This window comes from Lissotriton vulgaris, chromosome 6, assembly GCF_964263255.1.
Source record: "Lissotriton vulgaris chromosome 6, aLisVul1.2, whole genome shotgun sequence".
In the NCBI taxonomy this organism is placed as follows: domain Eukaryota; kingdom Metazoa; phylum Chordata; class Amphibia; order Caudata; family Salamandridae; genus Lissotriton; species Lissotriton vulgaris.
In genome coordinates, this window is record NC_141694.1 from 1,108,368,604 (window position 1) to 1,108,381,772 (window position 13,169).

Sequence of the window (13,169 nt, forward strand, 5' to 3'; positions counted from 1 at the left end):
AAGGAGCCCCCGGCTGGATTGCGGGCTCACTCCACTCGGGCCACGGCAACGACAACTGCCCTGGGCCGAGGTGTCCCCCTGCAGGACATCTGTCAGGCAGCCACGTGGGCCTCGCTGCACACGTTCGCAAGACACTACTGCCTGGACAGTCAAGTCCGGAGGGATGGCTTCTTTGGCCGTTCCGTCCTCCAGGACTTTCTGGTGTGATATTAGTTCGCAGACCCACCACCGGGGTTGGTATTGCTGGGGTATCTATTCTAAGGTAAGGAATCTATCACTAACGTGTCTCTTTCAGATGCACAAGTTACTACTTGTGTAACCATATATCTGTAAGAGACATTAGTTAGTGATAGATTCCTTACCGACCCACCCATCCTCCCCGTTCTGCGAACCGATATCTAGGGTTAAGGTCATCCCCTTTCAGGGCCCTAGTTTCATGGCACCAGTGTTAGTTCTATCATGGCTCTGCGTATCTGGCGCGGAAAAGCTGTGTGTCAGAACTGACGTCAGCGCGCATGGGCGCCGTCTAAGTACTCCGACGACGTCATCCCGGCGCTCACGACGCCGACGACGGACGCGGAGCCGCAGACGACGCCTACCGGCGCGCAGGGGTATTGCTACGCAAAAGTTTCCGGATCCAGTCTGACGCCTGGGGATATTCTAAGGTAAGGAATCTATCACTAACTAATGTCTCTTACAGATATATCGTTACACAAGTAGTAACTTGTGCGTCACAGCGATGTGCCTTCTTATGATGCAGATGGTCTACATTCCTTGTTTGCAGGCCTTCTTGCAACCAGGCATGTAGATTTAAAGCTCCAGCTGCCACCACAGCCCTTCTACCCCCACCTCCACAGGTTGTGAGATTGGTATGTGTGTAGTCTTGGAGCAGTGCCACATCCAGGGAGGGTGGCATGCCCAAGGCCTTCCGGGATTCCGCCAGAGTTTGTACTGCATATTGTTTATCTTTGTGAATAGCGGGCGGAAGTAGAATTGCCACCAACAGGGGATCTTTTCTTTTTTCAGATCTTGAGTGGTTTCGCGAAATTCTCTACTTTGCATACGTGTTTGGGCCTGGGCATCCTGGAACAATGAAACAGTGTCTCCTTGGATCACAACAGGTTCTTGCTGGCGAGCAGCTAGCAGGATTATTTATTTAACATGGAAGTAGTGGATCCTAGTGAACACATCTGGAAGGTGATTCTTATGTTGCTGGTATGCATTATAGATTCTAGTTTCTATGGGTGCGATCCAGAAGGACAGAGTGCCTTCTGTTGAAACATTTGGGCAAAGAGGGCCTGAATATGAGCCTCGAGGTCTGCTAGAGACACGTTGGAGAGATGCTCCTGGTCCTTACATTATCCCTTCTTCAGCAATTTTAAAGGTGGTTGATTTAGTCTGGCATGATCGCGTTCTTCCTTTTCCAGGAGTGCGGGTCAGTCCACGCTGTCTTAAACTTGGTCCCCCATCATTGGTTGGACGTGCTGCAGGCAGGAGTTAGTTTGGTGCAAGGCGTGGTCAAGGTCATTCAGGGCCCTATTAAAATCGGCCCTGAGAAATGTAATGTATTTGCGGAATTCACACAAGAGCATATGGATGTGCCTCCCACCTGATTTGGAAATGGTAGGTTGGGAACCTTCTCATTGAAACTGCAGAGTGTCAGCCTGCTGGAGTAGGTCTTTAATGGAAGAGGTTTGTGGAGTTTCCGCAATGCTATCTGCCATTGTCACTGGTGGTGCCTTTTCGTTTTCAGCGGGGTCTGCAGTATTCGCCATCCCGGGCCTCGAGTGAAGGACTCGATTGAGCGCCTCCACCACCTGGCTCCAGCTGCTGTGCCGTATAGTGGTGCCATGGGAGGGACCCCTGTGGGCGTCTGAGTCCTCTATATGACTTCTAAGTGGCCTCTGGGGGAGCCTGATAGCCCTCTCAACTAGATGGCCCTCATTGCAAAAAGAAGCCTCAGTCCTCCTGCTCTCCTTGTGTCCCGGCTTCTAGCCAGCTCTGACTCCTGATTTGCTCCCTTCTGGCTCTGGGATATAGGCTTCGTTGTTGCCACAATGAACATGTTCTCCACATGTACCATCCCCTAGAGTCTTTAGTAATTCCTTTTGTTAGTCCTTGGGGCTGCAGTTACCTTCAGCCCTCCAATGGTTAGCGCCTAGTCGCCTTAGGGTATTAGCTGTGCTATGAAAATAAATAAGTCTGGCTTGAATGCCTACACCTCCTCTCCTCCCCCTCCTGGCGATCACTCTCCCGGGTGTTGGTGATCTGAGGTATGCTGCTTGGTGGGCCTCCTCCACTCATCCAGGTTCTCTGCTCCAGGCTGAAGTCTTGTACCCCCCGGCTTCATTCATCTACCCGGGGCCTCTGCCAAACCCTCTCTCCTGTAACAGCAGGACCCTGCTCAGGTCTCAGCAGGTCCTCCTGCAGCTCAGTAGCCAGTGCCACAGCTCTATGCACACAAACATCCTCTCTCTTTGTGGCCACCTAAGCCATTGTTCCAGCAGGCACTGGTCTGGTGAGTCTTCGTTGTTGTATGTCTCGGAAGAGGCCTGAGGGCCCAACGCCACTCTGCCTAAGTTTGTACAGAGTTTATTACATCTATGGGAGCAATCCTTTATCCCCAAGCCTAGCCTCTATTTATTTAGGTCTCATTGATGAAAAAGTTTACTACCAAGCCCCCAATCAATGCAGACTTCACCTGCATGTCTCGAAAAGATATATAAAGATGATGTATTTTGTATTTGGGATGGTTATAGATCGAAACTGATTGCATTCATTTTATGTCTGGATAATCAGGACCACAACTTGGACTTCAACTGGACATATAGCAAAACAGCAATTACATTCTTGACTTTAATATGCAAGCAGGAAATAAGTTTAGCACCACCGTACATAAAAAAACAAGAGTTCATTGCTCCATTAATACGTTTTTTTCATCCTGGAGTACTATATGATAATCTCTAGGTGGGCCATTTCTTTTGAGATGGGCACAATTGTAATAATGCAGCATTCATAGACTGAGTCGCCTCAGATCTCCAGCAACTCCTTATCAGTAGACAATATCCATACACAGTGGTACGCCAAGTATATAAAAGAGCATTCGTCGCTATCCACAAAGGCTAAGGGATAACAAAACTTCTTAGTCACTTCGTATAATCCTCTGTCTACGCAGATATGGAATATCATGGGGAAAAACTGGTGCATTTTGGTGTCTGGGACCAGCGCAATCCCAAAATCACGTTGCATTCTACTAATCTAAGGGATTCGCATTCTACTAATCTAAGGGATTGCTTTGTGCATTAATGTATACCTGGGAAAAAAGTATGCAACTAATGTTATGGAATTTTCTACCCCCTAAGGATACTATCCATTCGTATTTTGCGCCATTTTTCCTGTCAGAGTTAAGAGATCAAGGGACAGGCAGTAATAGTAAAAGCACAGTCTCACTAACTGTAATACCACATGAGTGAAAGGGGATACATAATAGATAACTGTGTAATATGGTCCATTATTGCCATCGAGTGGTTCCACTGTAAGCCATTGAGGCTACTTGGCCACATTCGAGAGCACCAGGTTGTGTCATTAGGCATATGGACACAGTTCAGATGCTTTTAATGGAATGATGTGAGACCAGACCAAGTACGCACAATTCTGGATATCTTGGGAATTTTGTGTATTTAAATGAGTAGTAATATCACTAAAGTGTGATGTTTACATAATGCAAAGAATACAACATTAAACAAAAAAGAAAAGCAAGCTCTCATTCACTTTTATCATTTTGTTGCATGCAGGCAACTGGATGTTGATAAGATGCCTAGCTTTGTGAAGTAAATGTCATAAATATTATATTCTGTCTTGTAAAAACCCCATATATTAGAGATTAGCTATGCATGTTCCCTTGGAGCACTGCAAAGGAGGTTCATTCATCTGCTTGATTGAATTGGTAAACCGTGTCTGAATGGGTTACAAACGGTAACTGAGCATACTTTATCCATATTCATAAATCTGTCTGCTGGGTTTGTCACACCATTTAAATATGTTGTTAATCTACTGCATTCCTCTTACAGGCAAACTTAAATTCAGAGAACATCAAGCTAATATCAGCAATGTTGTGTGCGGCCCTTTATCCCAATGTTGTACAGGTAAGTCTTTTTTCCAGCGTCACTGTTGTTTTGCATCAGGCAGAGTGAAGGCCGTATGACCAATATCATGTGTACCCTGTTATATGGCCCCTCCCTTTAATATATGCACACAAACAAGGGAAATATTGTCCTTTGTATTCTTGACTCACAGAATGGTAACAGTTGTTTTATGTTGTTTAAATATAACAAAAAAGTGACTTAAAAAGGAAGATGTAGTTGTAAGATATCGTTGTGTTTCAGATCCAGCCTTGTAGTTGGACTCTCTAGTACCAATCCCTTGGTGTAGTGTGTATATATAACTTTATAGTATGCAAGTAATTTTTCCTAAACTAGCATGAGGAATACCATTGTCAATATAAACTGAATTGTCACGTTCTAAACACAGTGGATAAGAGTCAAAAGAACTTTCCTAAGATTAGGGGTGGCTTACTCCAGGCTTAGTATGGTTACATCTGTACATCCAAGCCGTATTAAAACCGCATTTTCTGTTAGTAGATGCGTCTTACTACAGGCTCCGGTGCTACTTATTCATACATTTCCAGGAGTAAGACTGCATAATAAAGGTTTCCATGAATGATCCTGTCTTAAACCTGGAAACTACTTGCAAACATGCTTTGTGAATTGTCCAGATTTAAGTCACATCTTAGACTGGAGCAAAACACCCATATAAAAAAGCTGTGTCAATCTGGTGCAGTCTACTTGAAGAGTAGAGCCTTGAGTTTATTATTCAGAAGAAGAGGAGGGATGATGCCTGGTGAACTTAGACAGTGATGGAGTTCCACTCTATTGTCATGTGGCCAGAAAGGTGTGGCATTCGTGCTTTTTCTTCCCTTAGCTCTCCTTTGCAGTCTAGTCAAGCTGTTTGTCTTCTGAAGCTCTCTGTTCGTTTTGGTTGTAGTCCCGATGTGCAGTGGGGTGTCCTTGCTTTCTGCCTTATAGTCGATGCAGTCATGCAGCAGGTGTTGTATGTAATATGGAAGGCCAGTAGCATTTGTTCTCTAAGGCTAGCAGGTATAACCAGTTGGTAACATGGTCTTATTCATTTTTCTTGTTAAACAATAGGTTTTTATTATCTTTTACGCAGCCAATTTTACCTACAAATTAGGACTAGTCTTAGAAATCCCTCCTAATGCTTCACCTGTAGGGCCATGATGATCTCTGTACACAACTCTGTTGCCTAATTTTTCAGATGTTTTTTTCTCTGGTGGAAAAATATGTTGTCTGAAATGCCGTTTATATCATTGCAGCCTTCCCTTGATATTTTTCTGTTTTGTTCACCGAACATTTTAAGTGCTCACTTTCCCTGCAGAGTTGCATTTAATTTCAGGCGTTTTTTTAAATGTAGCTTATTCCATCACTTTTGACTGACCGCGAGTAGCGTCGTGGAGTTATGCTGTATGTTCTTATTGTTCAAATGTTTCTTCCTCCCCCGGGATCATAGTTGTATTAGTTTTCTTGGTACATTTCTTCAGTGGTGTGACAGAAAAGTTTACCTAATTACCAGAGCAAAACAAACAATTTGAAAGAATGAAACAGGATCAAATAATGCATTACGTAGACTGTATCCCATCTGTAAGAATGGGTGAGGGGAGGGTGGAAGTCACACTCAAACAACAAACAACCACAATCCTTGTCAGGGCGAACCACAAATAGTCACTAAATTAACTTGTGCTTAACCCTCTGTTACCTTGGCACAAAAGCAGTCAGGTCTTAGAGGGAAAGTGTAAAGCACACAAACAGTAATAAAGTGAAAGCTCAACACAAGAAAAATCCCAACCAAATAAAAAAAAAATAGAGTACATTTTAGTAAATAAAAATATACCAGAATAACAAAAAACGAAGTAGAACCGAGAGATATTTAATTTAAAAGTTTTAGAAGGATAAAACGTCTAAAAGCACAAAGCGCCTCTCGCTGACATCTGGTTGTGTTATAGCAGAAGAAAGCCACAAGTTCAGGCCGACCACGCTGGAGCGCGAGCCAAATGCAGGGACCTTGTATTTACCATGCATTGTTGAAACTGCACTACAGGCTGCAGTGGCAGGCCCGAAACATGTTTTAAAAGTTTATTTTAGTGGGTGGCACAGTGAGTGCTGCAGATACACTAGTAGCATTTAGTTTACAGGCCGTAGGTGCAGGAAGTACCATTTGCTAGGGATTTACAAATAAATTAAATGTGCCAATTATGTGTAGTCCAATTTTACTATGTTTTTGGGAGAGAGCACAAACAATTTAGCACTGGTTAGCAGCAGTGAAGTTCACAGAGTCCTAAAATCCAAGAAAACTGATTCAGCAAAGGAAGGGAGTGAAGGCAAAACGTTTGGGGTGACCTTTCAGAGAGGGCCAGGTCCAACACCATCTATACTTTGTTTTTAGTCAGTGTTCACCAGACCATATATTTGTTGAGATAATCTAATTGCCAACAGCAGTGTTCATACATAGCACTAATAAAGGAACAGTAAATCATCTTCCCACGTTACTGGTAAATTACACCAATCCAGGGTATTTCAGCTCAGAAATGCAAGCCAAAAATGTTCATTTTTATACAAGGTTCAGTTACTGTACATTGATTGTATTGTGAAAATCTTAGGTAAAAGTTCCAGAAGGAAAATATCAACAAACAAGCACAGGAGCAGTGAAAATGCAGCCAAAAGCAGAAGAGCTGAAATTTGTCACAAAGAATGACGGTTACATCCATATTCATCCTTCTTCTGTAAATTATCAGGTGAGAAGCATTCACTTTTATTCAAGGATTGGAATCTAAAGTGATACTTGGCCACCTGTTCTTTTGAAGGTTCTGCTATTTCTCCTTATTGGAAAAGTCACAGGATTATTGAACTACTTTCCCGGTTTGAAAATAAATTGAGATATGTAATAACATATATGTGGTATGTTTACCATAAGTGAGGGGGTGATGCATAAGCTATCAGTGAGGGGGTGGTTGGTGCATAAGATATCAATTAAATTAAACAAGCAAACTGTAAATAGAAAATAAACTTTCTTCTTGAGGCCTTAAATGCCATGTTGTTTTCTATCTCTACCTGTGTTTTCAGTACACCTATTATATCTTTGTACATCAAACCAACTATGTCTTCAAAATGAATTACTTGACATATAGTGCAATGCATTCAAACACCCTGCAATATCCAGCCAAAAGGTATTCAATCTGTGGCCACTGTATAGCACAGAATACTTATTTCTAGAAATTCAGACTTTAAAGAAGCAACAGACACTTGTCCAGTCTTTCTACACTCTGCTGCCTTTTGGTTAGATTCTCACTAGAGAAATACAATATACATACATGCTACAAATACCAGCATAGAGGAAAAAAACAGGAGCTAATTATGAGTTTTGGCAGCTTGAACGCACTACGCTTTATTTGTTATTGCTGCCTGCCCTTCGTCCTTTGATACCCTGTCACTATGGTAACGGCCTATGAGGGGTCACCAGCACCATTATGGTGCTTGCAGGATTTCCCTATACAAATGTCCTCTCCTTATGCAGCCAGAACAGAGTTGGCGATTGGTCCTTTAGACAAGGCTGCCTTTAAATGGTGATGTTGGCACCTACCGCACTGCCTCCATCGACTTCACGCCTATCGTATTATTTGTGTACAATTTTGTTAGCCTTAATGAAATAACGTTTTATGAAATGGCTGTAATTAAATAGATATCTATAAATTGATATATGATTTACAAAGCTGATCATGAGCTATATATAAAATAACAAAATAAATATGGTTTGATATATATATTTGTGTGAATATATTTGTTAAAATAGGGTGGTTCCTTTTGCTTTAGAGATATATAAAATAGGTTTATGTTTTCTATCAGCACCTAGCTAAATCTTTTTCCTTACTATTTAAATGGTGATGTGAAATAAGAAAGCCCACCCACTAAAGATTCTGTGGTTTGAAAATATTAAAATATATTTGACCTAAACCCACACCTTCATCAAGTCCTAACCTTGGATATATTTAACCTCATGTGATAAATAACACACAAAAACAGAGAAATCGGCCTAAACCCCTAGTGGCATTTGCAGTTTGGTGCATTTTTGCCTGTTTTCTTTACTTCTTAATTTGTCTACTCTTGTCATCATGGTTTCTCTAACTGCTGATACGGGATGATATAACCAATACCAGGTCAAGGACATATTTGCTCAATTTCCTGTTAGGAACCTGTTAATTATGGCATCAAACCTGCCATGTTGTGGTTCCTGAACAACAATGTTTTTTGGCTGATGGTGGAGTTGATCGCATATTCTTGCACATGTCCAGCAAACAAAAAAGCCAGGGGCAAAACCATTGCTTTAAAGGTTGGTTCACCTAAACAAAAAGATGGAAATTCACTGAATGCACAACCAAGACAGAACAGCAGTGTACGGCAGATTTGAGGTGTCAACGGTTCCTCTGTTTTACTTCAAAAAGAAAAAGGGAATGAAAGTGAGAGACACAGCCTCTTTGAATCAAAGATGTCACTCTTGCATGTCAGTCGTTGTCCTAGGGTAGGACATGTTGAACGACCTGTCAGAAGTGGAGAGCCATGAATATTACAGCAAAACCTTGTTCTCACTTGCGCTATTTCCCGTTGTGTTCCATAAAACCTAATTCCACCCTCTTCAACCTTGCACCGGGTTAATGAGTCACTGTGTCTGTCAACCGTTTAATCCTAGAGTTGATACCATTGAAGTGGGTGAGTATGCTGGCTAGTGACTATTCAGCAATCACCATCCAATCTCTCTCTCTCTCTCTGGTCATTAAACTACTTCCTTGGTGTTCCCCTCACGTGGCCTCTGACTGCTTCTTTTTCTGGGCAGGAGGGTGTGCTACATTAAGTACAACGTCAGCCAGAGACGTTTTGCAGAGGCCCCTGCTCCTTCAAGTGGCCCGGACTTCACTGGCTTTCTGCCGATGGCAGCTTCTGTTTCACCGAGGGATCGGATGGCCTGGGCCCGCCCGGGTGTTTGGGAGTAGAAGCAGCTGGTTTTGGGGTATTTACCTCATGCTGGGCGGCGAGCATTGTCTGGCTGCCCCCAATGTAAGGATTCCCGAACATTCCTGGCTGGAGCAGTATGGGGACCCGAGGAGGTTGTTTTTAATTGACTTTCCAGCAGAAACAATCGTCTGATCTCTGCGCAGTGTCCTGCATCCAACGCTATCATTTGGCATTATTTCCCCCTCCCACATCCTACCTGGGAGCATCACATTGCATCCTGGGCTCCGCAGTCCATGGAAAATCACGGGACCGGCAGCAGGTGTGCTAACATCTTTGTTGGGGGTGGAGCTAATCAGGATTTCCTCATAAGAGGCAGGACTCGTATCTGCGCTGAGGACAGCACAGTGACTGCTTGGGCGCTGAAGAAGGCATGAATAGGCCGAAATGCATTCGCCACATCTGGTCATTAAACTACTTCCTTGGTGTTCCCCTCACGTGGCCTCTGACTGCTTCTTTTTCTGGGAAGGAGGATATATATATATATTTATTCCCTCCCCTACCAACTATAACTTGGTTAATGTTTGTGGTGAAATTAGTTCAGTTTTCCAGACACATTTGTTTGTGTATGTCTCAGTATCATGCATTAATTGGCAGTTTGTATGACCTTAGGTTCTGGTCAGGGGGTTTGTACACATGACTTAGCATCAATCTCAATTGTGCTGGTTCTGTTTTCATGTAATTCTGGGTACACACATTGTGCAAATGTTGCTTTCCTGTAGTTCTGGTTCCCCAATCCTTTAAAGGTTCATGCAAGTCGGGATCACAACTGCGTTTATGTGGTTCATTGTCACAAGAGATAGTCTGCCTTGTATGCTAGCAGGCATTAATCAGTCACACTCCTGCATAGTTCTTTACACTACAACTGCAATAATGTATGTAGTCTTAGAGTTTTTGGTGTTCAAGAGCTCTAGTTTTCCGAGAGGTGAGCTGTTGTCCAATGTTCTAAAGTCTCAGTGAAAGTAGGGTTGTGTACTGTAGTCTCATTGGAGGTGGGATATCCAGCAATGTCTTGGAGCTTGAGGAGGACTGTTGTACTACTACAGCCTGTGGTTCTGATTCTTGTCCAAGCTGTGTTTGGGGATTTAGGAAGGATTTGTATACCTCATCTCTCCCAAATGGACAACACTAACATGTCACAAGAGCCACACTGTGTAGCCTGTAACCCGCACCTTTTTTAACACCCAAGATTAGGACATGTTCTTCGGATGAGACAAGATCTGCAATAATGCTGCCAGTCCAGATACCATACTAAATGAAACTACTGCAAAGTTTATTATAATCTACCACACGCATGTGAAGTTAATTTTCTTTCTGACATGTTTAGGTACTAAATGCCCCCATTAATGGCTCTCTGTTGCGGTTATTTGGTACACATTGTGCATCATCCAGTTGTCAAATTCTATAATGCTGTATGGAAACTGATTTTTGAGTTAGATGGGGCTTACAAATAACTGATGATTCCCCGGCATTGGATCTTTCATAGATTCACACGCTTGAATAATTTCCATTCACCCTGCATAAAACAAGCAAGATTAAATGAGAGCCATGTCACTTCTGGAAGCTCCAGTTTGGTCAAGACAGTTCTCGTTCATAACATACTCTCAATATTCCTCTCATTACTTAGCAGTGCTTATTGTCGAGATGCAGCATCTGGATACACCACCACAATCTGTCATCATTACATCTTAGAATCTGACTCCTGAAAAACTTTAAGTATGCACACCTAGATATCCCACTCACTTCAGTTCTAGAACCTCGCTGAAGCCATAGCATCATCATCAACAACAAAAATGTGCAGGGCCAGGTGGAAGAGATTCTGTGTTTGGTGTTATTCTCAGGTGCTTTATTCATTGACTGCCCTACCCCTGTTCTTCTGTTGACTACTCCTTGTCAAGCAAGGTCTCAATAACAACTGATGATAGTTCTTCTTGTGACAGTATTCTGTGCCAGGGGCTCAATGAGAGTGCCATTCCTCTTCTCTCAGAGAATCGTAAAACAATTACTGAAAAGACTATTCAGGTCTTTCCCACTGGTGTATTATTCCCCTAGTCAATTGGAAATTGAACATAACTCTATCACAACTCACGCAAAGCCAGTTCAATCTCATACAGCAGACAGCTATCAAGTACTTCAGTTGGAAACTCGCAATATTAATAGGCTCATGTGTCCATGAGGGTCACTTAACACTGACAATAAAGGTGCCTCCTTTCACAAGGTTCGGCAGCCCAATCCGAAACGAATTTATAAAGTGCCTTGTGACTTGCACATAGATGAGCAGTCGTTTAAGGTACGTCCTTCAGAACCCTACAAGTGCAGTGTAAAGATTTTGCTGCACTACTTGATTGTTTGCAGATGCCACAGGTTTTCCAACAGACCAACTAAATCTCCCAAGCGCACAAATAAAATCTGTCTCTTTTGGGGAACCTTGTGAAGGCCAACCTCTTACCAAACAAGGCCTTTCAAGATTGTAAGTGGCAGCTACCACTCGGTCTCAGAAAAGCCAACCCTGAGCTCCAAGGGCGAGTGACAGCCCATTGAACATGAGGTATAACTTCAATGGCGGGTGAGTGACAGCCCATTGAACATGAGGTATAACTTCAATGGCAGCCCTAAATCCTGGAGTTCAACTAGCACTAATAACTGGAAACAGAAGCCACAAGACAGTCATCTTTAGGGCAGGCAGTTTGATTATTATGAAAAGGTAGATTGTTGAGCACATTTTGTAATGCTTCTGCATTTGATCTAGTATTTGCAAATATTGTTTGACTATGATCTTACTAGGATATGGAGACTGCTCTGCAGTTAATGAATTTGATCATTCTCTATTATAGAAAAGTGATATTATAATTTGTCCCTCTTTCGGTGGAAATTGAACTGATTTCCTTGGTGCTTACAGTACCTTTGCCTGTGAACTAACATTTGGTGAAAAAAGCATACCTCAAACGTATTTGTAACCCTCAAAAAAGTCAGTTATCCAGGGTTCTTTTTATAATTGGAAACTGAGAAGCAAAGATGGTTGCTTGGCTGCTTGCCGGGAACATCATAAACTTGATATTAGGGAAACGTGCCTACTAAGTCTCTCAAATAAAATAATGTTTTAATAGTGTGTCACAGAGGATGAGTGATAGTCTATATGCATACAACTCGATTCAGGAGAAAAATTACTTCAGCGAACCTTTTATGGAGAAACTTGATCAATGAACAGGTTTCGTTACATATAAAGCAATTGCCAGACTGTTGGAATAAGTCATGCTGAATGCACTTCACGTTGTAGAGTCCAAATAGTACTTTTTTCTATGTTCACATAGTTCCCTTGTTACCCCGTTATAGGAGTAGATTACTTTTCTCCCCTTCTTCCTCTTCACTCTACCCTTTTTGTGTTATTGGGGATAAAACACCCCCTGCTCTTTTCTCTCCTCCACTCTTCAACCCTCTTCCTACAGCCAACTCAGTCCCTCCAAACAGATTTTTCTCTACTCCTGTCATTTACATGTACCTATATCTTAATCCTGATGCCCATACCCTCTTACCGTTACACTTTAGTACCTACCTGTTGGTACTAGCTAGAAACCCTACCTGTATTCTAGTACGCCGCATACACCCTAGTGCTTTAAACATGCCTAAATCTCAGTACATCTGCCTGTTACTAAATCCTAGTACCAATACTGCTTCCTATACTACAGTGCCTCTCCCCTTGAATGCGGATGTGTTATGTATCCAAGAAACATGGTGTGATACTCTTCCTTATGGAGGGAATGACTACTTCGTCCTAGAGGCCGCTGCAACTCCATCTAAAAAAGGCCATGCTAAAGGCGGAATTGCCTGTTTGTTATCCAATGCATTACAATGGCATTTCTCACATTATAAGGACGAGAGTAATCTATTCCAAGCCATAACTATTTCTAACCTGGATCCTGTTGTTTAACGGTCTTCGTTTATAATATTAAATGCCTACATTCCTCCTGAAGATAATTTTACGACAGTTTTAAAACATATGTTTTCCTATATAAAGCAATTATTAGAGGTGGA

At 42.4% G+C, this 13,169-nt stretch overlaps 1 protein-coding gene across 2 annotated transcripts in view; it reads left to right on the forward strand.

The window, feature by feature from the left end:
- Positions 1-13,169, forward strand: part of DHX57 (DExH-box helicase 57) — a 432,068-nt gene that overhangs the window by 392,778 nt on the left and 26,121 nt on the right. For both annotated transcript variants that reach the window (XM_086927178.1, XM_086927177.1), the window contains 2 exons: positions 4,071-4,145; positions 6,734-6,868. In XM_086927178.1, coding sequence (XP_086783304.1) covers positions 4,071-4,145; positions 6,734-6,868 — 210 coding nt within the window. The remainder of the gene's footprint in view (positions 1-4,070; positions 4,146-6,733; positions 6,869-13,169) is intronic.